At 34.5% G+C, this 26837-nt stretch overlaps 1 protein-coding gene across 2 annotated transcripts in view; it reads right to left on the bottom strand.

Moving 5' to 3' along the window:
- PPP4R3B (protein phosphatase 4 regulatory subunit 3B) overlaps window positions 1-26837 on the bottom strand; it is a 63997-nt gene that overhangs the window by 4145 nt on the left and 33015 nt on the right. The window contains exons 8-15 of one of the 2 annotated variants that reach the window (XM_044772477.2): window positions 21225-21356; window positions 20034-20136; window positions 17228-17269; window positions 15412-15570; window positions 11575-11744; window positions 9638-9777; window positions 9049-9233; window positions 7106-7308 (exon numbers count right to left, since the gene is read on the bottom strand). In XM_044772477.2, coding sequence (XP_044628412.1) covers window positions 7106-7308; window positions 9049-9233; window positions 9638-9777; window positions 11575-11744; window positions 15412-15570; window positions 17228-17269; window positions 20034-20136; window positions 21225-21356 — 1134 coding nt within the window. The remainder of the gene's footprint in view (window positions 1-7105; window positions 7309-9048; window positions 9234-9637; window positions 9778-11574; window positions 11745-15411; window positions 15571-17227; window positions 17270-20033; window positions 20137-21224; window positions 21357-26837) is intronic. The other variant, XM_044772478.2, reaches the window with a different exon arrangement.

The raw sequence follows: 26837 nt of genomic DNA, 5'->3' as shown, positions 1-26837 counted from the left end.
CTGCAGCGGAGCGCGCGAACTTAACCACTCGGCCACCGGGCCAGCCCCTTTAGTGCTAATTTTTAAAAAGTATTTCATTTGTATAAATAGAGAAGAGCTCAAGCTGACTAAGCTGCTGGAAGACGGATAAATGCATTTACTTCCACTGTCTCCTGAAACCTCACTAAAATCACAGTAAAGGAATTAAAAAAGGTGTATCCAACAAAGACAAACAGGAAAGGAGAAAATAACAGATGAAAGCTGTCAAGGCACTTTTGGAAAAGAAAAATCAGAGGCAAGGTAACATTTTTAACTGAGGAGAAAGTCAATAATGAAGTATTTGCAGGGGGAAACAGAAATGAGAATCAAACTGAGTTGTCTTAACCCCTGAAAGGACTAGTAAGTAAAGGCAGCAAAATTCTGGGGAAAGCAGGGAAGACAGTTAAATCAGTGAAAAGAGACAACAGAGTCCTCACAATCCATTTGCCCACCCCCACCCGCATCTCCAGGAGATTCCTGCTCCTCCATCACCACAAACTATAAAGAAAAGGAACCAGAAAGGATCTGCACTTCAGGATTTCTGGCACAGTGAAGAGCAAGGGTAAGGCGCCAGGTTGAAAATGGAAGAATAAATTTAAATTCTGCATACTGAGTAGAGACACCCCACCCCCCACTCTAAGCTCTCTTTCCTATCAAGGCTCTCAGAACACTAACAGGAAAGCTTATACTTGCCAGGGATAGTAGACTAGCTACACCTGTAATGCTAGGCGGCTCCACAGGAAAAAACAAACTAATCAAAACTACAGGTAACTAAGAATCCCTGAAAAAAGCAGGACACTTGCTCAAGTCCTTCTATGAAGTCCACATCAATAGGCCCTGCTCGCTGTTTTAACTCCCTCATTTTTGAAACTGAGACATAATTCATGTACCATAAAATTCACCCTTGTAAAGTGTACAATTCAATGGTTTTAGTACATTCACCAAGTTGTGCAATCACCACCACTAATCCCAGAATATTCTCATCAACACCCCTACCCCCCAACAAAAAACCCATACCCAATAACAGTCACTAGCCATTCCTCTCAGCTGCTGGCAACCACTAATCTACTTTGTTTCTATGGATTTGCTTATTCTGGACAGTTCATATAAATGGAATCATACAATATGTGTTTTGTGTTTGGCTTATTTTACTTAGTATAATGTTTTCTGGGTTCATCTATGTTGTTGCATGTATCAGTACTTCATTCCTTTTTATGACCCAACAATATCTATTGTTATGGATATATCACATTTTATCCATTCATCAGTTGATGGACACTCGGACCGTTCCCACTTTGTGGCTATTATGAATAATGCTGCTATGAACATTCACGTACAAGTTTTAGTGTGGACATGTGTTTTTAGTTCTCTTTGATATATACCCAGGAGTGAAATTTAACATCTTGGGGAATTGCCAGACTGTATTCCAAAGCTGCTGCACCGTTTTACATTCCTATCAACAGCATGAAGGTTGCAATGTCCCTACATCCTAACACTTGTTTTTCTCCCCCCTTTTATTACAGCCATCCTAGTGGGTGTGAAGTAGAATCTCATTGTAATTTTGATTTGCATTTTCCTAATAACTAATGATGCTGACCATTGTTTCATGTGCTTATATGGTCCATTTGTATATCTTCTTTGGAGAAATGTCTATTCAAATGCCCATTTTAAAACTCATTGTTGAGGGCTGGCCCTGTGGCCCAGTGGTTAAGTTTGTATGCTCCGCTTCGGTGGCCCAGGGTTTCCTTGGTTCGGATCCTGGGCATGGACATGGCACTGTTCATCAAGCCATGGTGAGATGGCGTCCCAGACAGCAGAACTAGAAGGATCTACAACTAGAATATACAACTATGTACTGGGCGCTTTGGGGAGAAGAAGAAGAAGAAGATGAAGAAAAAAAAATTGGCAACAGATGTTAGATCAGGGCCAAAGGGTCAATCTTTAAAAAAATCTGGATACCAGTCCCTTATCAGATACATGATTTGCAAATACTTTCTCCTATTCTTGGGTTGTCTTTCACTTTATGATAGTGTCCTTAGAAGCACAAAAGTTTTTAATTCTGATGAAGTCCAATTTATTATTTTCTTTTATAACACTTAGGCTTTTGGTGTTATATCTATGAAGTCATTGCTTAATTCAAGGCCTTGAATATTTATGCCTATATTTTTTCCTAAGAGACTTACAGTTTTAATGTTTATATTTAAATCTTTTACCCATGTTAAGTTATATAAACATGATGTGAGGCAAAGTCCAACTTCATTTTTTGGTATGTGAATATCATCCTAACACGATTTCCTGAAGGGACTATTCTTTCCCTCATTGAATTGTCATGGCACTCTTATCGAAAATCTGCCTTACTTTTTAATGTAAAAGAAAGTCTGTACATTGCCAGACACTTGAGGAAAGTTTCTAATATGAAAGAGGGGATGAAAACAAATGATAACAATAAGAAAAACCTATGGAAAAAAATGATACTTTTTTCCTGAACCAAACCAATAAGCTAACAAATAAGTTAGAAAGCTATTAATATAACTTGTCATATTAACAAATCTAAGGAAATCAAATTCAAGAATTATCCTCTACTTAACGAAATAAGATAGATCTTCCTTAACATGATTAAAAAATTTTTTTTTAATTATCAGCAAAAGTGATAGTTTTGATATTTTCTAATGCTCACAGCTTTTTTTTAATCTCACCTATTTGTATTGATCAATACCCCAGAACAATAGTTAAATGATAGTAGTGATAGTGGCAGCCTGTCTTGTTCCTGAATTTGGTGGGAATGCTTCTAATATTTCTTCCTTAAGGATAAAGCTAGCTTTTGGTATCAGCCATATATATCATATTAAGAAATTATCCATTCATTCTATTTTACTGAGTGTTTATAGTTGATAATTATCAAAACTGTAAACGTACATTCTACATAGAAATACATATATATGTGAAATGATATATGTGGAAGGTCACATGAGTGGTTTTAACCGCAAAATGCTGGAAACAACTTTAAAATCCATCAATAGGGGTTATTTATAAAATAAGTTTATCTATTCTTTGGAATTCTGTGAAGGAAGTTCCTTTATGTCCTGATTTGGAAAGCTCACCCAGATAAGTCTGTTACGTGAAAAATCAAGATGCAGTGTTCTCTTCCATGAATCTGCGGCAAAAAAAGTTTTTTTCTCATTCTGACTTTGTATGTATTTTTCCTCGAGGAAAATGTGCATGTTTTACAGCTCTACAACTAAAGCAGTATTCTGTGTTTCTATAGCATTCATATCTTTAAAGAATATCTTTTGTTTAATTTCATTAGTAGCTGATGTTTCACCAGCCTGGAAAACAATAAAATTTTTGAAGAATGTGGTTTTGAAAAGTATGTTAGAGCTTTAGGATGACTTGCAAAGGAAAATAGACAAGTTCACATCTGATCGATTGAATTTTAAAGAACAAATCAATTCCACCATAGCAATCAACATTGATGGTGAAAATGGCTAAATGGCCATTTGTAATAAAGAACCTAATGCTACTTAGAAATGTGGCCACAGTTTGCTAAAGAAGGTTGACAGCCAATTTAACTAGTGCTTTACTTCTGTGAATTCCTATCCTGCTTAATTTAAAATCTTTTGATAGTCTAGAGTGATTGAGCAATTAATTTGTTTTCTAAGAATAACCACTGTTTTCTCCCTATCCCCCAAAAAGATGTAGAATGAACATATCCAGCAATCTGCTGTGAGTGTGAAAAACGTGTTTGTGCTTGCACTTGATTATGCTTGTTCAGAAATAAAAAATTATCTGGAAGGATAATAAATTTAAAAATCAATGAAATAAAACCCAGAAAATAGAAGACAAAAAATTGAGTAATAGGAGAGAAAAACTATGAAAATTCTAAAATCAATCCATAGAAGGCTCAACACCCAAACAATAAGTTATAGTGAAAGAGCATCAAATGTCCCAAAACTGAAGGACATGACTGTTTAGCTGACAATGCCCAGTGATATCATCCTAAAATTTCAGAATGCAGGCAATAAAACTTTCCAAATGCTTCTAAGAAGAAGAAGAAAAAATCAACACATAGGATCAGAAATAAGAATATCTTTGGATTTCTTGGCAGTAATAACTGCAAATTTTTTTAAAAAAATTATTTCCAATCTGGTTCTATGTTCAGTTAAATTGTCAATCAAGTAGGCGGAAAGAATAAAGACATCTTCATACATGCAAGGTCTCAAATTTTACCTCTTAGGGAATTCTTCTCTCAGGGAACTATTAGAGGATATTGCTCCACTAAAATGAGAGAGAAAAATCAAGAAAGAGAACAGAGACATAAGATCCAGGAAACAGTCAAAAAAAAAAAAGGAGATGGGGCTGGCCCAGCGGCACAGAGGTTAATAAGTTCGCACGTTCTGCTTCTCGGCGGCCTGGGGTTCGCTGATTCAGATCCCGGGTGCAGACATGGCACCGCTTGGCAAAAGCCATGCTATGGCAGGCATCCCACATATAAAGTGGAGGAAGATGGGCAGCTCAGGGCCAGTCTTCCTCAGCAAAAAGAGGAGGATTGGCATTAGTTAGATCAGGGCTAATTTTCCTCAAAAATAAAAAGAGGCAAAAGGAAGTATTAGGATGATGGCAGAGGCAGCCTTAAGACAACAGCTGTTCAGCAAGTCCACAGAGCAAACAATCTAGGCTAGAACAGGATGGGAGACTTCAAGACAGATGTCTCCAACGGGCAGACAATGGGGAAATTAACCTGAGAGGTACAGAAAAAATGAGTGAGAGAGACACAATTACTGCAACCAATGAAAAAAATGGTGGCAATTATTTACTCTAGAAAAAGAGAAAAGTTATAAAGAAAAACAGAGTATAGAAAAAAGAGCAGGAAGAAATTCATGAATAAAGAATATCTTATACAGTCATGCGTTGCTTAACGATGGGGATATGTTCTGAGAACTGCATTGGTAAGTGATTCTGTCGTGTGAACATCATCGAGTGTACTTACACAAACCTAGATGGTATAGCCTATTACACACCTAGGCTACATGGTATTAATCTAATGACACCACTGTCACATATGCAGTCTATTATTGACAGAAGTGCTGTTACGTAGTGCATGACTGTATTGTCATTACACCTACAAAATTATCAAATATTGTCTTAGAAAATTGTGCTACAGGGAGAAATGTGGGTGAGGATGTGGTACAGAGTGTTGACATGTGCTAAATTCTCATCTACTATAACAAGAATTTAATAAATTACGTCTAAACTTGGCAAAATAATACAGCAGTACTAACACATTATTTTGAAATAGAAGAAACAGCTAGAGGAGTACAAAGCTATCTCTGTGGAGAGGAAAAGAAGATGGATTTTTTTAGTACCTTCAATATTATTTGACTTTTGAAAGTAAGTGCATATATTACTTTGATTAAGACAAAAAAGAGAGGCTGGCCCGGTGGCGTAGTAGTTAAGTTCATGCACTCTGCTTTGGGGGCCTGGGGTTTGCAGGTTCAGATCCCAGGCATGGACCTAGCACTGCTTGTCAAGCCACGCTGTGGAGGCATCCCACATAAAAACAGAGGAAGACTGGCACAGATGTTAACTCAGTGACAATCTTCCTCAAGCAAAAAGAGGAAGACTGGCAACAGATATTAGTTCAGGGCTACTCTTCCTCACCAAAAAAAAAAAAGGAAAGAAAAGCTAGTATATATTGAGAAGATGCCAAATAGTGTCTTAAGCTCTGCACATTTATTAAATAATTTAATCTTCACAAGCCTATTTTAGTCCTGTGTAAAATGAGAAAACTAAGCCCCAGAGAGTAAAAACACTTATTCAAGATCAAACAGCTAGAAAGAGGCAGAACCAAGATTTAACCCAAACAATATAACTCCACAGCAAATATTCTTAGTACTGTCACAATATTAAACTAAATCGTCCTATCATAAAGTAAAAACTAATTTTAAAACTTCTAGTTAAAAACATAAAATGTGTTTCAAAGATAGTAGAATCCCATCGAAAATGCTACTTCTGTGATCTTTAAGAGGCCCATGCCTCACTACAAAATATTGAATAAAGATTCTACATTTTTGTAAAACAATGAACTCAGACTTGTACTTTGTGTTCAAAACAAGAACCAGCACTTCAGTTAGGTTTTCTACTACCATGGCATTTCCCTCCGCTTGTCCTTCTCCCTTTATACTAACAGTTGTCCTATAATTTATGCCTTTTTAAGCCACTCCTTTTTGGGGAAAACGATGGTTACATATAAAAAATGTATGTGGAAGAAAAAACTTTCATATAAAATTTAAACTTGTTTATAAAAAAAGTAACCAATGGGAAGTACGTTCGCTATGTGAATGACAAAAAGGCTAATATTCTTAACTAAAGATTCATTTATATTAAGAAAAACATAAGCCAATTTTAAAAAGGCAAGACTATGGAGATACAACCTTCAGAAGAACAAATTCAAATACTATTCGACCTTACTACTAAGAAAGGACACACAATTGAGAATGGGATACATACTGTCTTCTTTACCTAACTGGCAAAGACTACAAATAATTGTAATAACACTGGTAAAGCTGCAGTGAGCCAAACACACTCATACAATGCTTACGGTAACAAAAACTGGTACAGACTTTCTGGAGAGGAATTTGACAATATGTGTGAAAACATCTACTCATCTAGCCAAGAAAATAATTTAAAATGCAACAACAGATGTGGTCACATCAGTGAAATATTAGAATCAACTTATGTGCTCCAAAATATTACTGGTGCGGAGGGGATGCTTACAAATATTACGATACAGCCAAATACATGAAATTCTACAGTCATCAACAATGTTTTAATAACAGAGAAAAACTCTTATAAGAAATAAATAAAAGTAGGATACAAAACTGTGTTTATAGAACCACCTCAATTATGCGTCAGATAAATAAATCTATCTATCTAAAATCAATCAAACATTAGCAGTCATGTTCTATGACAATGCACGCAACTTTTTCTCCTTTAAAATTATTTTTATTATCCAATTTTTCTTCAGTAAACTTGAAGTAATTTTACAGATAGAAAAAGCAAAGTTTGTGTGCAGAGCAGTTTCACATACCTTGGTGGCTGTTACTGATGTAGCCAAGTTTGTAGTTTTGGAAGAGGATCCATTAGAACTTGCTGGTGGTGTCTGAGCCACTACAGATTTACTGTTTGTGCTGTTTGTTCCATTAGCAGCACTGGTGGAGTGGGAGAAAGTAAATTTGAAGCTACCAGAAGATGTCCTTTTGGGAAGGTTTTCCTTGTCTTCACTTTCTTTTGCTAAAGCAGAAGTAAAATTTTGAACCTCTATCAGTAAATATTGCAAAGTCAAAGTATTTGAAAAAAACAATAATTTAAAGATAATTTAAAAACTTATTAAGAGATATAAAAGTAGAGCATGATGTGTATGGTGACTAAGTCTTTATTAGCTGGAATCTTAGAAATCTCAGGATTATAAAGGGCCTTAAGAATCACCACCCTGGGGCCAGCCTGGTGGTGCAGCAGTTAAGTGCCCACATTCCACTTTGGCAGCCCGGGTTTCGTCGGTTTGGATCCCGGGTGTGGACACGGCACCGCTTGGCAAGCCATGCTGTGGTAGGCATCCCACATATAAAGTAGAGGAAGATAGGCACGGATGTTAGCTCAGAGCCAGCCTTTCTCAGCAAAAAGAGGAGGATTGGCAGCAGATGTTAGCTCAGGGCTAATCTTCCTCAAAAAAGAAAAACCAAAAAAAAAAAAAAACAAAAAGAAAACCAATCAGCCACCCTCTAATAGAATTCTACATTGCTGTTTCTAGGACACTTCCAAGGACTCATTAGCCAGCTGACTCCTCCTTTGATTGTCTCCCTGCAGCTTCCACTCACTGACTCTATACTTCTATACTCCTTAAAAACCTAATAATCTCTCCCACAAGTCATTATTCCAAATGCCTAAAGATAAGATCATATCTATCAGTATCTTATTTCCTGAATATTCTAGGTTCCTTTATCTGTTTCTTTTATGACATAGGTGTCTACTATCCTTTAACATCTGGTTGCTACTATTTTTGTATATGATTCTTAACTGGATGCAGTACTTCAAGTATGGCCTCATTGCCTCTTTGGACAGTAGTCAGGGCAGTGCCTGTAATGAGCAAAGGTAGAAGAATTTGGCTACCAAACACATCTATTCCATAGGACATTTTAATACGCTATTTGCTCCCCTAGGCTGAAGTAAATAGAACTTACGGCACTAACGAGTGGAAAATAAGTGAGGCTGGGAACAACAGTTTCAGGGAAAATGTAATAAGAAATCAGTGAAACACTAACTAATGAGAAATGCCTTTAGAAAATCTCATATTCAAAATCACAAACTTACGTAAAGTCCAGGAAATGCTTTTTCCTTTTAAGGTATTTTTATTAAGCATTTAAATGATATAGACAGCACAGTATTCCAATAATGGTAATTTTCCAGGCTATAGAATTAAAGTGATTAGTTCTTTTGAAAGATACTAGTAAGATCCTAGTTTTATATACAAGTTAAACATATTTGCAAGACAAGGGAAATTTTACTTTTACTTCTTTTCTTGATATTGTATCTTTATGAAACTTTTATAATGACTTTAAAATTTCAAAGAGCAAAGTTATTTCTTTGAGTTTAGTTTCCTTAGCTGTAAAAGATGGAATGCTCTAGAAAGTTTCTATGGATCTATGTGGTCTCTATTATTGTTGGAGTTTTCAGTAAAAAACAAAACAAAACAAAACAAGACTGTACACAGAAGGCAAAGTATAAGCAGACAATACAACTTCTAAATAGCAAATGGAGAGCATCATAAAATGGTCAGTTTCAAGAAAAAACATTTTAAACATGAAAAGAGCTCCCAAACAGATTTAGAAAAAGTGTGTAATTTTAAAAGGACAGGATTCAGTATAAAATTCATGTCTTTCACGCTTTATAAACTATGACGACACCTTCACGCAACTTAATAGTTTCTGTAATGAAGAAGAGGGTGCACAATTCGAAAATTCAAAATTTTAATACCTTTTTTAGTCTCCATAAATTTTTCATAACTATCTGGAAAATCATCTTCTGACTTAGATTTTTCCACTGGGGCCACAACTGCTTTTCCTTCCTCCTCTTCATCTTCATTAAACCACATTTCTTCATCCTCTTCCAAGGCTTTTGCATCTCTGCGAAATCTGTTACTACGCAATATAGATGGTACACTGTAAGAAACATATCACAAATATTGAGTAATGATCTAAAGTTCACAACCAGATTAAATTTGAGAATAAATACGTATAACCAAGAGGAGCTGAAGTAATTTTAACTGAGTAAAATTTATATCATAATCACCTCAAATCATGATACAAGATGTAACCAGGGAACACTCCAAAATATTTAAGGATGTTGTAAACTAAACTAAAAATTTATCTTGAGTTACAATATGGAGCAGTAATTTTTCATATAAAAGATCTGGGCTAGGGAAGATATTCTACTCTTTTATATAACCCGGTCCTACCTAATGATGGAAAAAAATTCCTCGGTAAATTTCATATGTAAGATCCAAACTGCAGACGATTTCGGATTTAATTTTATAGGCTATAAAAGCAATATACTTAAATAATACCTGTTCAGTTTCTGATTTTGTCTGTCTTTTTCTTGCTCATATTTAGTCTTCAATCCTTTGAATGTCTGAACATATTCAATCGATTCAAGTGCTTTATAAAAGTTTTCAACTATATGTGCAGTAAGAGACTTGATATCTTCCTGTATAAGCACAAAATTTACATTTCAAATATAACACAATGCTTGTGAGGAAAAAAACTTAAAAAAATTTTTTATAGTTCCAAAGCTGAACAAAAGAGGGTTTTGAAAATGACTTTCCAAAAATCAATGTCCTACTTTCTTTATACATGAGCCAGGACTCCACAGAAAACTTGGAAAAAAGCAACTCACTGGAGCCCTTTTGGGGGCACTATAAGAAACATTTGAAAAGTAAATGGATTTAGTTTATGTCTTCTGTTTACTTTTTGCATTTACATAACACTTTACAATTTAAAAAGGACTTTCGCATACAATTTCACTTGATCCTCATAAGAATTCTATGAAATAGATTTTATTATCCTCATTTTACAGAAAAACAAAATTGAGGCTATGAGAGATATTGGATGGCTGGATTAAGAGCACACAGCTAATTAGAAAGCAGACTTTGAAATTATATTTTCAACAAATGTTAGGCTTTAATTAATGACTCCTCATTTAACTGCTATCATAATGGGATAAGCCTTACCTAAATAATAAACATGGATTCCTCCGACTATATTACATATACAGATCTGATAAACTCGATTTGTACTTGTCTATTCCCACATCTTCCAGTGGTATAATCTTTGTGAAATAAACTGACAGTAATAACTTCTAAATTGTAAATGAATCACTCTAAATTATCATTGTAAATCCATGGGTACAAAGCAGACTCATTATTAAAAATAATTAAAGTTGTGATTCAGGACTTTAACAGTAGTAAGAAATACACAAGCCACTTCTTTAATTATTTTCAGAAAAACAAATTCAATCATAGGAATGGGGATGGGGTTGTGAATCCTACAATTCATTTTATCAGTATCTCACCAAAAAGTTTAAAGGTATAACAATATAAGTTAATCTCTGAGTCATTAAACAGTGTACTGTGAACCTGGGTTCAGAGACTTTGTGAGCTAGTTAACTATGCTGCTTCTTTTCTAAGGCTATAGACAGTACTTCTATCCTCTTCATCCTTTTGAAAATCATACTCTTGGCAACTGACCACTATTAGGAAAACAATTCAGTCACCCAAATAATCTTCATATGAGAATAGTCTTCTGCCATCAGTAGAAATCTGATTTGTAAGAAACAAAACTAGAGAACAAATTTCTATATCTGACTTTCTTGTTTCAAGTTCTTTCTAACCATGTGGCCATTTCCCCTAGTGGAATGATTTCAGTGTATAGGAGAAGGTAAATTTATTGTACCGGTTCTACAGTTATCTGTCTTATCCCTGTTATTCACACAGAGCCCTCTCCAGATCTTTTTATGACAAATCTTTTTTTTTGCCCAAAACTGAGCTGCAACGTATCTTCAAACCCTGACTGTGCTCCTAAGTAACAGGATGCTCTTGAACAGGTCATTTAATCACTTTGGGTGTCGCATGTGCCTCATCTGTAAAATAAGGCAATGGGAGTAGTCCACCTAACTTTCAGGTCTCTTTGACTTAAATTCATGATAAATCCTACTTTTTATGCATCTTATATTGATGTCTACCAAAGGAATTATTTTTCAGCTTTTCCATTCATTTTTATTACTATCCTTACAACAGATCACAGAGATCACATAAATGGCATGCTTGAATGAAATGTCCACATGTGCCAGACATGATACTGAAACATGTGACCAATAAAAACTGAAGTGAGAAGAATAGAGTAAATATGGGTTAAAGGACTGTGCTGAATTTTGTAATTTAAAACATTAACATCACTAAACATAAAATTACTGTACTCTACTAAGAATTCTTTAATATAAACTTACCACTCTTATAAATTCAAATAACTCAACAACAGCTGAATTCAATAGATTGTACCGAGTTCCATTATCCAGAAGAGCATTTATTACTGGCTCAAAAAGATTTCCCTTGGTGATGTAACGATTATAAAATTCATCTTTAAGGCCAATTATCCGCCTCATAAAACGAAGAGCACCTAATTAAAAATAATGCAGGAATAAGTTGATGATCTTACTAATATTAATTATTACGCAGGTATTTTTGGATAGAGCAATGTATATGTTCTTCTAGAATAAAAGGCAAAATTGTGCACTAAAAATAATTGGGCTTTGAGAAAAAGAGAGTTAGGAAAAGACCACTTAAAACCCGTACAACTTTGTTGCCAAAGCTTTATAACTACCCAGGCAGGGAGCTCCATGGCAGAGAGATTAAAAAATACACAAAGACCTTAGAATGCAAGTTCTGGCCATATTTAGCAGCAATGCTTGTCGATGCTGAGACAATGCAGTGAAGACAGCTCAGAATCAGTGGGGGGTTGTCATTAAGGTGGGCACAGGAATGGTGCAACCTGCCAAGAGCCAAGATTGTCTTATCTCTCTGGGGAAGGAAGCTTTCAAGGTAGGTGCTACTTTTAAATTTTCTGAAAATACAGCCAAAGGGGCTCCTGCTGTCAGTTTCACAGGAGAGCTAAAGGTTGTTCACTTTTTTGATAAAGGCTATAGTTACACTCCCACTATTACAGCTCCCTTTGCCCTGGAAAAATCATTTGTGAACCAACAGTACCTCCACATTATAATAACATCATTCCTTTGTTTACCAATTGCTTATGAGCTATTTTGCCTTGGGTAAAGATGTACTGTGGCAGATTATACTGTATTTGTAAAAGAATGATAAAGTAATGTATAAATAGTATAATCTGGCTTTCCACATTTTAGAATATGGAAAAGAAATTTTCCTTTTGTCTTTCCCTTAGCTAAATATTATTGCTAAAATTTTTGTGAAACACAAAAAGACTATAATTTTAATCCCTTATTTTTATGTTTGTTGATCCTTTAACTTGTGATCTTTTCCTTAAGTAGCTTAATTTATTTTACTGACACCACTAGCCAAATCTTTCAAAACACAAGGTTTCTGAATGTCTGTCTCTCATTTCAACTCTCTGTTCATGGATGGAAGTCATTAAAAGTTGTGCCTGTCAAAAGAGGTTCTAAACATTATCTGAGAATAAAACAGAAAACAGGTTACATAAAGTATAAATTTCTAATAACTAACACTAAACAATGTGGAGAGAAGTGCTAGACTTATAATATCACCTCATTCTGTGGCAGAACTAAAAGACTGAAGTTCTGGCAAAGATTTGAGCAAACAGGCATGCTCTTCCACTGTTGGTGAATGAACTGACACACACAAAGCTATAGTTAAATGGCATTTCTTATAATACAGTAATGGAAATCTTGAAGCATTATAAACACTTAAGTACTGGAGATCAGTTCAATTATGATATAGCCATATAAATGGGACTACTCTGCAGTCACCAAAAAGGACTACTTATAGAAAGCCAGAGAGGAAAACCCATCATGAGAACACTGATCCTTCTAATATTAATATACAAATTTAAAGTAAATTCAATCAGGATGAACTGGATAAAATTATTTTTAAGTTATCGTGGAACAACAAATGTACAAGAACCAAGAAAATTATGAAAAATAAACATGAGGAGGGACTTTGTGGATATTAAACTTTACAACAGAGATACTATAATGACATAAGAATAAACATTCCCATTTATTTCATCTAATGAAATGAAAGAATAGACAGTCTAGAAATAAAACACAAGTATATATGGTAACTTACTACATAAAAGAAGTGACATTTTAATTCACTAAGGAAAATATAGTTTATTTAATAAAGGTGTTGGCACAATTGGCAATTCATCTAGAAGAGAACAAAGCTAGACCCTTACTTCAAACCATATGCAAAAACAAAATTTCAAGTGTATTCCATATATAAACACAAAAAATGAAACAAAAATATTAGAAGAAAATTGAGGAGAACACTGGTATAATCTCAGGAGACTTTCCTAAGCAAGAGAAAAAAGCCATAAAAGGAAAAGAGACATATTTGTCATCATTAAGAATTTTAAAACAGTTACATGGAAAACAATACCATAAAGGCAAAGACATATGAGACTGGGACATTTTTTCCCCAAAACTTGATAAATTGTTAGTATCTTCAGTATAAAGAGAGCTCTAAGAAAAAGATAACAGGCAGTTTGCAACAGACAATATGCAAAAGCACTAAAATATGAAAAGATGTTGTCAAGAAGAAAGTAAATTAAAACACAAATGGAATACCACATTTTCCATCATGAGCCTGATAACATTTTAAAAAGCAGTAACATCGAGTACTGGAAGAATGTCAAGTGCTTCAATCTTTTGGGAAAGTAATCTAGAGGCTATATGTCAAATTAAAATTTTAAAAGGATATATTAAAAATATATACACATTTTGTCCTGGCAATCCCATTATTGGGAATCTATCTCATGGAAATAAATAAATAAACCAGCACTTAAAATATTTATGTACTAGGCTATTTACTACGGTGTTATTTGGAATAGTAAAATATCCAGATAATTTTGTTATCCATGCACTGGAGAATGGTAGAATAAATTGTGGAAGAGCCACTATATGAAATATTACTCAGTTATGTTTAGGAAAAAAATTCGTTCACACCATATTCAGTGACCTAGAGTAATATTAAGAGACTGAGAAGTGTGTTAGTATAATCCTGTTTTTGTAAAAATAAAAAAAACCCTATACACATATGAATACGTTTATGTAAATTTGTACAGGTATGGAAAAAGGAATGGAAAAACAATAGTGCAGGCAGTTAACAGTGGTTACTTTAAGGTCTTTAAAAAATAAAGGAAGTAGAAGAGAGATGAACTTTTTCTCTAATTAAATGTTTAAATTTTAACTATAATTTTTATGCTCAGAAATAACCTCCAGGGCCAGCCTGGCGGCATAATGGTTAAGTTCTTACACTCTGACTCAGTGGCCCAGGATTTATGCACTCGGATCCTGGGCACGGACCTAGACATTACTCAACAAGTCATGCTGTGGCGGCATCCCACATACAAAATAGAGAAATACTGGCACAGATGGTAGCTCAGGGACAATCTTCCTCAAGCAAAAAGAGGAAGACTGGCAACAGATGTCAGCTCAGAGACAATCTTCCTCACCAAAAACAAAAACAAAAAAGAAAAGAAAAAAAAAAGAAGTAACCCATAAAGCTCTATTTATTTGGAGGGAGAAGGAAGCTTCTTCACCTCTATTTGCAGGAGAAATTATGAGAGGAAAGGAAAGTTTATAGTTTGCCAAAAATCAACACTGGAGCAAATATCAGCATTTAAGTTTGATTACTATAGGTCCAAGTGGTCTACTAGGGGACTACCCTTAAGCTATTTTACAAGTTTAATAAATAATCTGAGTTACACAAAAATGTTTCAAGGCCTCTATCTCCAAAATATAAAAAGAGTTACTACTAAATGACAATTTGACGAAGCAGATGTAAAAGACAGCAGTACTGGATCTATTAGTGAAATGTTATCATTGCACATGGTATTCTCTCAAACAGTTAAGCTAACTGAATCTAAATGTGAGCAATATATGGGTGAGGAAGCACTGTGACCTATTCCTCTTGTCCTTCAAATAAAAGATTAGTGCCTCTCATAATCATCTCTTTAATAGCATATACACTGCTAAAAAAACAAGTAAATTCACATAGGTAACTTCGGCTTTTATCTCTATTAAAAATGTTGTTCCTTTAAACGTTTTACAAGAATTTTCATTTAGTTTACTTACACAAGGCCAGGAAAGTGTGCTTTGAATTCATCAAGACCAAGACTCTTCTTAGCAAGTCCTTGTTCATAATATAGTTTTTTATGTGATATGTGTGATGTTCCACACAAAATGTGAGTAGCTCTAGAATTAAGGCAAGCAGCTGTGCTGTTTGATAATTATCTACAAAGAAAGTCATCATATGAAAACAAAAATAAATATTGCAATACATCTAAATTAAGAGAATAAAATCACATCCTATATTTTAGAGCAAAAGTAAAACTCTATTTCCTCCTCATGTTTATATTAACTAAAGAAGCTATAGATTTTTACTTTTCCATTAGGCAGCATCTCCAGAAGGATAACTAAATAGATACTTTCTAAGGCTCTCATATAAAATATTTAATAATAATAAGAGGAAAAAAGCCTGAATAAAAATCTACAAACATGACAATAAAAACTCTCACTGCATTTAGATTTTCTTAGTAATGTTTCCTGAATTTGTGCTGTCGTTATTAATCTTAATGAATCTCTAAGAGTCCACAGTAAACAGGAAGTACCTCAAACTTTTTGCCTAACATGGCGCCATGCAAATTTCCCAAGAAAATTAATACGCTTTCTTTGAAGACATTTTTAAGGAAAGGACACTTTTGGGTATTTGAATATCAAGTGAAAAATATTACACCAAGGTTTCTCAACACTAATCTTTTAAACATCAAATCATGAGACCTAAGAAAGGTCTATTGAAATAAACTAGCTTTTTCTTTCCTCAAGTGGCTTTGGTTTATACATTCATGGAATGATTTCAAATTGCTTCCTGAACATCAAAAGTGGATCTCTGACAAGGGCTCATACAGGTAATTACCTACACCTATTATAAATGCTTTAGGTAAGGAAATATTAAACTGTGAGGAAATTATGGAAGCACATTATAGAACAGAAAAAATGATTGACATCATCTAGTCCAACTATTTTATTTTTCAAGATTACAAACATAAATATTTTGTGGAACTATGATGCTATCAGAAATAAACTAGCATCTTTTTAATAACAGAATAGCCATTAAATAGACAAAATACAATTCTGGTATTTCAAAATCTTTTCTACTTTAAATGCACGTGAAGAGTTTTACTTGCTCCAGACCAATCTGCATAACAGCTAACAACATAGCCAATATTTGAACTAGTCCCTCACCATTAAAAACAAATTATCTTTATCTCTCAGTTTCCAAATTATACTTATAAAAGATTTTAACATTGATCTACAGTGTTAATTAAACGTCTTGTTTTCTCTTTCCCAAATTAAGACATGAAATTACTCATTATATCTCTGAACGGTCTCCTTACTTGAAAATGGCTCCAGTAGAGCTTTGATGAGCTTGATAGGAAAGACAGAATTCTAGGTACACACAACATATTTTCCATACTACCAGACCCATACCTGGTATGCATGGTCCAAGTATAAGAAACAGTGTTTACACTCAGATTCATAAACAATACTTAAGCATAAGGCTGTCATGAAGATGAATTCCTAATTAACTGCCTTAGTTTACTAGATTTCAAAAATAAGTAACTAAATCCTCAACTTTCAGGCATTTTCTCAAAAAGGTCAGAAAACAAGCTCTAAATTTATAGAACAAAAGAAAAACAAAATTTCAAATGAGTTTCCATTTTTTATATTGGATAAAATGGAATTTTTTCTTCATAGTAAAGAAAAAGTAAATCTATTTTTGGATTTTTATTAAAAATATGCCTTTCTTAGCCTTGTATAAATGCATTATACTCTGAGTAGGAAAAGGTTATAATTTGTATTAGTTCATAAAATAAGAATTCATACTTACCAGGACAAATCGTGCTGTTTTTGTTAGATCCAACTATATTATCTAATAAAAAAAATTAAAATCAGCTACTTCAGTAATAATCTCATATTTTCCTAGCACTTTACAATATTCAAAGCATGTCTTTGATCATAATCTCATTTTAGCTCCAGAATAACCATTAATAATTAGTTGCTTCAGTCAAATATTATACCTCTATCTGCAACTTTTACAGAATTGGGTGCAGATGCAGAATTATTAAAAGACAAATCACTGGGGTTGGCCCCATGGTCGAGTGGTTAAGTTCGTGTGCTCTGCTTCAGTGGCCCAGGGTTTCGCTGGTTTGACTCCTGGGTGCAGACATGGCACTACTCATCAAGCCATGCTGAGGCAGCACCCCATGTGCCACAACTAGAAGGACCCACAACTAAAAATACACAACTATGTACCAGGGGACTTTGGGGAGAAAAAGGAAAAATAAAATCTTTAAAAGACAAATCATAAATATTCTGATAAAAAATGAGATTACAACTACAGACTGACTGTCATATCTTATTTTAGCTCATCTTAGTCATCCACCAACAATTAAGATATGTCTCTGCATATAGGAGTTTCTTAAACCCCACAGTAACATATACATCAACAATTAGTCATTTATGCTTTGAATTTTTTAAAAAATAAAATAAGTAGGGGCCAGCCCTGTGGCATTGTGATTAAGTTTATACAGCCTGTTTCAGTGGCTCAGGGTTTGCAGGTTTGGATCCCAGGCGCAGACCCAGCACCGCTCATCAAGCTGTGCTATGGCAGCTTCCCACATAAAAATAGAGGAAGATTGGCACAGGTGTTAGCTTAGTGTCAATCTTCCTCAAGAAAAAGAGTAGGATGGGCAACAGATGTTAGCTCAGGGCCAATCTTCCTCACACATACATGCAAAAATAATAAAATAGAACAAAGAGATCATTATAAGTAAGTTCTGATTTCTAGGCACACATCTTAGAGCACATTTGTGTAGGGAAACACAAGAATGTATATCAGAGCACTGTTCGTAACGGCAAAAAGCTAGAAACAAATGTACACTGGAAGCAGAATGGCTAAATTAGAGCACAGTCAGACAGGAGAATACTATGCCAGAGTTAAAAATAAATATGATATTTTGAATATGAAATGAATAATAAATATGAAATAAAATGAATATGAATAAAAATGAATAAATATGAAAAATAAAGATCTCAAAAAAAAGCACTGGCCAAAAAGAAAAAAAATTTCATAATATGTACAAGTCAATTCATATAGTTTGAAAACATGAAAAATAATACTATATTATACATGTCATAATAATATAAACAAACATAGAGGTAATAAACTCCAAATGTGGCATTTCTTGAAAGATGGGGGTGGGGTGGGGTAGAATGAGAATGTGAAGGGGCACATAAGAAACTCCAACAGTATCTGTAATTTATTTTCTTTTAAAAACACCTGAAAAAAATGGCAGGTTAGTTTAGATAAAGCCAATAGGAAGTATACTGGTGTCTGTTACACTATTATCTACTATACTTCTGTACGCTCAAAGTGTTTTATTTTAAAATGAATGTTAAAAATGTATTTAATTTATATAAATGGAACCATTCTGCAATAAAATGTTCTGCAATGTGTTTTACCCTCAACTTTATTTTTGAGAACCAGTGAGTTGCAAAATTCAATTATTTTAACTGCTAACAGTATACCATTATACAAATATATGATACTTTCATCATTTTCCTACCACGAAAAATAAAACAACATTCTTATACCTGTCATGCATACGTATAAATGTGCCCTAGGATACATACTCAGAAATGGAAGTGATGGTATTACGTAGGGTGTGCCCATTCTACAACTTTGTTTCGTAAACATTCTCTTAACTGACTCATAAAATTAACCACAATCTCAGAGAATATGTTCCCATACATGTAGTCATTTCAGCAGTTGAGCTGTATGCTTGTCAAAGAGTCAGTCCCTTGTTTATGCTAGTTATTTGTGGTAGTATGATTATATAATTTAAATATTACAGATTGATGAAATGTCATATAACTGTAATATCTATGGTTAAGGTGAATACAGTAGAACTCAATAAAAAAAAACTGTTGCCAAATCACACATATACAACCATGAATACTTAAAATCATAGTAGGATTCTGCACTCAGATAGCTTCAAAAATATCTTTAGGTTTTCATCCTACTTTAATAAACTGAAACGAGAAATTAGAGCTGATGAATTAGGGGCGTAGTTTACGCAAGAAAGATAATATGGAAATACAATAAAAAACACATACCACAAAAAAAAAGCCTTGACCCTCTACAAAATATCAGCAAATGAGTTAGCATTTAGAGTAAATGTTTATAAAGAGTTTATTACTTTGTTCCCTGCTTTAACCAACATTTTTGATGAACCCATCAGCTTCTGATTCTTATATTGTGAAATTAGAGAGCTTTTACTATATTTCCAAATTGTTCTCCAAAATGATGGTTCTCTGGGATTTTCTAATGTAGGCAATACATTGTTTGCTCTTATTCACTCTAGATATTAACTCTAACAACTTTGGGAACAATCTCCTTCTTTTGCTAAGTGTTTACGTCTCTCTTCCTCAAGGTGTAATCTTCTTTTCCACATTTTCTATACTATTCTCTGACAAAGACACTCAGAAATAAAATCATGATTTTATATTGTGGTTTAAATTTTTTAGTAATAATTTCCCTGTGATATAAAACACCAAGTAAACAGCCTGTTAGTTATAATACTTATTTCACTCTTTAAAAACAGAAATCAGAGGAGATAAATAAGAGATCCTACCCTTTTCACATCTGTCTTCTGAAGTATTGGTCAAAAGCGGTGCTGTGAGGACATGCATACAATGGTTGTAGAAGAAATTCAGAAATTCACTTTTTTCAGTTTTCTGAAACATACATAATTAAAAAAAGACTTTATTACACCTTTATGATTAATAAAACATCTTCAAGAATTAGCAATGCAGGTCATACACAAACAACAGATATTTTAAGATACTGTGAAAGAACTAGAAAACTAGTTATATTCACTTGAATCTCATTTCTTCAGAATTGAAAAATCAAATCTATTTCATATTACATATGAAAAAATGTGAAAGGAGGAAAAAGACTAGATAGTACTATAAAAAGGTCTTCTGAGGAAAATTATTCAGAACAATTTATTTTCAAATATGCTTATGATCTGAAATACAATGAAGAATCTATCAAGCAATGTGAGAGCAACGTTTAACCGCTTAAAATTTGAAACGCTAAATTTTGCAGTCTATCCAAATTTGAAAAACAACCAAATCAACTTATGAAGCCATTAGACAAAAGACAGAATTTAGATCTATTTTTAAAAATCTGTTACTTGGAAATTTGGAAAACAAAGCCTATTGATTTTTTGGCCACTATGTTTTACACAACTAGTCCAACAAACTTGTAATGATTTAAAAATAAGATACATATTCTCTAAATTGGAGGGAATCTTATCAAGGAAAAATATCCCACCATTTTGAGGCAACCATTATCAGTATTTTGGAATACCTCCTTAAGTTCTTTTTTTATGACTTCTTTTACTGTGCATCTGAGATCATTCAGTACACATTAATCTTTTTTATTGTGATAAAAAAATACAACATCAAAATTACTGTCTTAACCATTTTTAAGTTTACAGTTCAGTACTGTTAAGCGTATTCATATTAATGTGTATCAATTTTTAAGAAGTTAACATACAGAGGCCAAGGGCCATAAATAGAAGTGCTAACATTGTAAGATTTTAACAGATCACAATCTCGTATTGTGCCACAAATGAACTGCTATAGGAACACTATTGCAACTTGATACTGAGGGTACAAATACTTAAGTATTTATTACATCACAAAATTGTACAAATTTTCAATTTACATATAATTTATATATTTACACATAATTTATTATATATAAAATCATCTAAAACTGAGTAGACCAAACATTTTAGCTCAGAGTAATTTCTTACATTAGTTGTAGCTAGCATATTCTCTGGATCAATTAGAGTACGAAGAAGTCCCATTAACTGAACGGCACCTCCTAGCTCAGGATCAGTATCACAGATCATTTGTTCAATTACTACATTAATAAGAAGGATATCCTGAAAGAAAACATGTTTTCATTACACTCGGTTTGAATATAAAAGAAATATACCAGCTGAAAGAACAAAATCAGAATTATATAGGAGAAAAAAAAAGAATGAATGAACTCAAACTTTTTTGCTCCTAATGTTTTTCAAAGTTCCATAAACAGAGTGAAAGAAATCCACTCAAAAAAAAAAAAAGGGCATATTACAGCTTAGAATACCATCGATATAGAGAAGTGGAAAACAAAATCATTTGCCAGAAATTCTTGTTCACTGGAGGTTCTAAGAGATTCTAGGTTTCAGCCTCAGGTATAAATTTACAAGTTGACTAAACAAGCAAGATCATACATCATGTGACCCAACATATAGATTATCTCAGCTTCTAACTAGAAAATCCTCTTGGGTGGGGTGGGGAAGGAGCAAAAATAACCCAGTACTCAACTCTCCACAGGAGGTAACAGGGCACACATTATGTTATACAATGATCTAATGCCAAATAGACCTGTTGTTAGATTAGTAACAGCTCTTGGGTCTTAACATAAAGAGCCACAAAGCAGCTTGCAGATACAAAATTTACTTGCCTTCTGTCTTTATTTTTAAAGCAGAAGTCTTGAACATTAAAGTTGGACACAAAGTGATTGTTCATGTCAAAGGAAAAGTTTTGACATCATCTCAGTAGATGTGAGAATATGTTTATTATTGGGAAAGAAAGGTAGTAACTGAAGGAGATGAAATAAGGGAACTGCATGAAATGAAGATAAATGTCTTAAATTGGGAGAATTCTGCAAAGTAATAAAAAGAAACTTTTTTTTATTATTTTGTTTTGCCTGCCCGCCACTAAACTTAACATGATGTGTTACCCAAAAATAGTATTTCCCTGTGAAGCTGTTTGTGATCTTAAATGCAATGCAGAACCAACAAAACCATGTCAGAACATCTTAACTGCTGAAAACTAGAACCCTACTCTCTATTATGTTTTAAAATTTGAACACCAATGAACTGATTCCACTATGGCATTAGAAACAATAAAATTTCTTCAAAGAGGAATTATGAAATAAAAATCACAGAATTACATCAATAAATCCAGACCCAAGCCTTATTTCAATTAGAGAGCAAAGAGCAGATTCCACATTAATCTGCTGCTATTTCTTATTCTGGTATGTTCAGCAAAGCATACTTCATATAAAATGTTAAGATATTACAAAAAGGTGTCAGCCAGTGAGCTATCTTCAGAACAATGTTATGGCATTTACTTTAAATTTATGCCAATGTTTACTTGGATTCTACCAGTTAATTACGGCCTCAGATAATTTGCTCAACTACATATCATTCTCTTACATAAGTTCATTCATTTAAAACTAGGCAAAAAAACCCTGATGAATTTAGGTTACATCTAAATAAAAACAAGAGTAACAATAAAGACTTAATGTATGGCTCATACACGGAAATGTCATTTCAATATATACTTTTTAAACTTTACTCTTGTCTTGTTTCTCAAATGCAGTTTCTCACAATCCTGCTTCCATAAGTACCAATGCCAAACTGCTGGTCCACAAGCAGAGATAAAAGGGGAATGACCTGTGCTGACTGAGAGTCCCAAAATTTGGTGACTCCTGGAACTGAAAAAAGCCAATTTAGGGGCCAGCCGGATGGCACAGTGGTTGGGTTTGCACGCTCCATGGCTTTGGATCCTGGGTGTGGACTTGCACACCATTCATCAAGCCATGCTGTGGCAGCATCCCACGTGCAAAACAGAGAAAGACTGGCACAAATGTAAGCTCAGGGACAGTCTTCTTCAAGCAAAAGGAGGAAGACTAGCAACAGATGTTAGCTCCGGGCCAATCTTCCTCACTGAAAAAAAAAGCCAACTTACATATTTCACAGTGAAACGGACTGCTACAGGAAACTACAGCCTTTTCAAGAGATTAAAAAAATAAAAAAGAACTGCCTTTCTCCAAGTCCTGTAAGACTTTCCTGCCAGACAAAGGTATATGCACCACTGAGTGCTATTCTTTAGAACTTTTTAAGGTACCCAAGTTTGAGACAGGAAGGGCACAGAGGTCAGTAGGTAAAAGGGAATCTTCAGATTTAAAGACTATGCTTAGATAAGATCTTTAAAATCCACAAGAAGCAAACAGTCTAGAAGCCTACTAAATAGTTGAAGAAGCTTAACTGTCAAGAAAGTTTCAGAATAAGCAACAGTCTGTGATTGTTTAATCTCTAAGACCACCACTGGGCTAGAGAACTCACACCAACAGTAAGTAGGCAACACAGATTATATAGAGCCCTGAAGGAAAGGCATCTTTCACTGCCTATCTCAGATGTAGTCACAGCTGATAATGTCCTGAGGAAAGGAACCTAGGTTTTGGAAGAAAATGTGCAAGGGAGATTCTTCAGAATACAGAACCAGGGACAGCCAGTTTGATGGAGGACCTACAGGGACAAGGGGTCTAAGCTACTGCTCTTCCACAAATATTTGACGGACTAGTGCATCACGGATGTGAATGAACGACCGCTGTATGCATGTCCTCCCTTTTTCCAAACAAAAGTTTAATTGTGATGTTGGGGGCAGATAAATTATCTTTTTGTATATAGGTCACTGAAACACTAGGAGACTTATCTGGACCTGAAGAGGATTGTATAACATCCAAATATTGTGGATGTGGTGCTGGATACAGAAGTGAATGGAAACTTGATTGTCTTCCTTGAGGAGAGGGTGGGTGAGGAAAGAAAAGTGTATATGGACGTTAGGTAGCTATAGAGATGGACCGTGGCTAATACTACTAGAAGCCAATCTAGTCTCTATTCTTTGTCCTCCTACCAGAGCCCATATTTTGTTCAGAGAGGCAACGTACTCAACTAAAACACTGTATTTCCCAGCTTCCTTTGTAGCTGGGGGTAACTTACTTTTGGCCAAAGAAATCTAAGTAGAAACTGCTCAATGGAATCTCCAGGAAAGCACTTTAAAACGAAACAGAAGAGCTATCTAGCTCTCTCCATTTTTTGCCCTCTGTCTTTCCTCTTCTTGCTGCCTAGAAGTGGAATAGCAATCTTGCAACTTCAAATAACAGACATTAAAACCAGAAGCTCAGGGTGACTGACGCAAAAGATGAAAGTCTTTTGGCACCATGGAGCTGGATATCTAAGGGCATTGTGAAGCTGCTCCTTGACTTATTGTGACACGAATAAAATAAAACCTTTGTTAGGTAAACTATTACAAGTTGTTTTCTCTCTCTTTTTGGTGATAAAAACACAACACTTAATATCTACCCCCTTAGCAAATTTTTAAGTATACAAATTGTTAACTATAAGTACTATGCTGTACAGTAGATCTCTAGGACTTATTCATCCCATATCACTGAAACTCTGTACTCTGACTAATACCTCCCCGTTCCTCCCTCTCTCATACCTGCAAGCATCATTATACTCTGCTTCTATAAGTCTATTTTATACTCCTCATATAAATAGTATCATGCAGTATTTGTCCTTTTGTGTCTGGCTTATTTCACTTAGAACTTAGTCTTCCAGGTTCATCCAAGTTGTCAAAAATGGTAGGATTTTCTTCTTTTATTAAGGCTGAACAATATTCCACTGTATGTACATGACAAATTTTTGTTATCCATTCATCTGTAGATGGGCACTTAGGTTGCTTTCAGTTCTAGGCTATTGTGAACAATGCTGCAATGAACATGGGAGCTGTAGACATCTCTTTAAGATCCTGATTTCAATTCCTTTGGATTTATACTCAGAAGTGGGATTACTGGATTATATGGCAGTTCTAATTTTTTGAGTAACTTCCATAGTGTTTTCCGTAGTGGTTGCAACAAGTCACATTCCCACCGACAGTGTACAAGGGTTCTTTTCTCTCCACATCCTTGTCAAGACTTATCATCTTTTGATTTTTCAATAACAGCCATCCTAATAGGTGTGAGGTGATATCTCATTGTGGTCTTATTTGCATTTCCCTAATGATTAGTGATGCTGAGCACCTCTACATATACCAGTTGGCCATTTGTACTTCTACTCTGGAGAAATGTCTATTCAGTTCCTTTGCCCACATTTAAATTGTTTTCTTGCTATTAAGTTGTAGGAGTTCCTGACACACTGGATATTAAGCACTTATTAGCAATTACATACACACTCTACACTTTTACTCCCCAACCTACATACTATGTTACTGATGTCAGAACTTACTTCTTTTTATATTGGGTATCTATTAACAAAGTTATAGATACTCTTAATATTTGTTTTTTACCTTTTATAGTAGGGTTAAAAATGACTTACACAGTACAATTAGAGCATTACATTCTGTATTTGTCTACATATTTATCTTCGCCAATGAGATTTATACTTTCATATGCTTTTGTGTTGTTGTTTAGTATTCTTTCACTTTTTAACTTGAAGAATTCCCTTTAGTATGTCTTATAAGGCAGGTCTAGTGGTGATTAACTCCCTCAGTTTTTTGTTTGTCTGGGAAAGTCTTTCTCCTTCATTGTCTGAAGCTTTTTCAGGTAAAGTATTTTTAGTTGGCAGTTTTTTCTTTCACCACTTTGAATATATCAACCCACTCTCCCTTGGCCTGCATGGTTTTTGCTGAGAAATCCACTGATAGCCTTATGGGGGTTCCTTTGGATGTGATGGGCTTTTTTTGGTCTTGCTGCCCTCAAAATTCTGGCTTTGGTTTTTGACAGTTTTATTACAATGTCTCTTGGCGAAGATCTCTTCGGGTTGAATCTGTTTGGGGACATATCAGCTTCAAGCACCTGAGGACAATCTCTCTCCCCTGATTTGAGAAGTTTTAGCCATTATTTCTCTAAATATGCTTTCTGCCTCTTACTCTTTCTCTTTTCTTCTGAGACTCCCATAATGTATGAATTGTTTTGTTTCATGGTGTCCTATACTGCATGTAGACTTTCTTCATTCTTTTTTTTCTTTTTGTTCTCTGACTGGAAACTTCAAATGGCCTGTCTTCATGTTCTCTGATTTTTTCTTCTGTTTGAGTTTGCTGTTGAATCTTTACTGATTTTTTTTCAGTTTAGTCATTGCATTCTTCAGTTCCAGTATTTCTTTTGGTTCTTTTTTATGGTTTCTATCTCTTTGTTGAACTTCTCATTTTGTTCATGTATTGTTTTCATGATTTCATTTAGTTATCTAAGTATGTTCTCTTCTAGTTCACTAAGCGTCTTTAACACAATTATTTTGAATTCTTTGTCAGGCAGTTCACAGTTCTCCTTTTTTTTTTAGGGCCAATTACTGGAGCTTTATTTTGTTTCTTTGGTGGTGTCAAGTTTCCCTGATTCTTCATGATCTTTGTAGCAGTGTGTTTGCGTCTACGCATCTGAAGAACCAGTAAGCTCTTCCAGTCTTTACAGAGTGGCTTTGGCAGGGAAAGCCCTTCACCAGTAGCCAGAGATTTTGCTAGCTGGTGGGGTCCACTACTGGGATAAATGGACCAGCCACTGGGATCTGTGCAATGGTGTTGAGAGCCCCTGCCCC

Source organism: Equus asinus, chromosome 6 (assembly GCF_041296235.1).
Source record: "Equus asinus isolate D_3611 breed Donkey chromosome 6, EquAss-T2T_v2, whole genome shotgun sequence".
NCBI lineage: Eukaryota > Metazoa > Chordata > Mammalia > Perissodactyla > Equidae > Equus > Equus asinus.
This window is presented reverse-complemented; position numbering and strand designations above follow the sequence as displayed.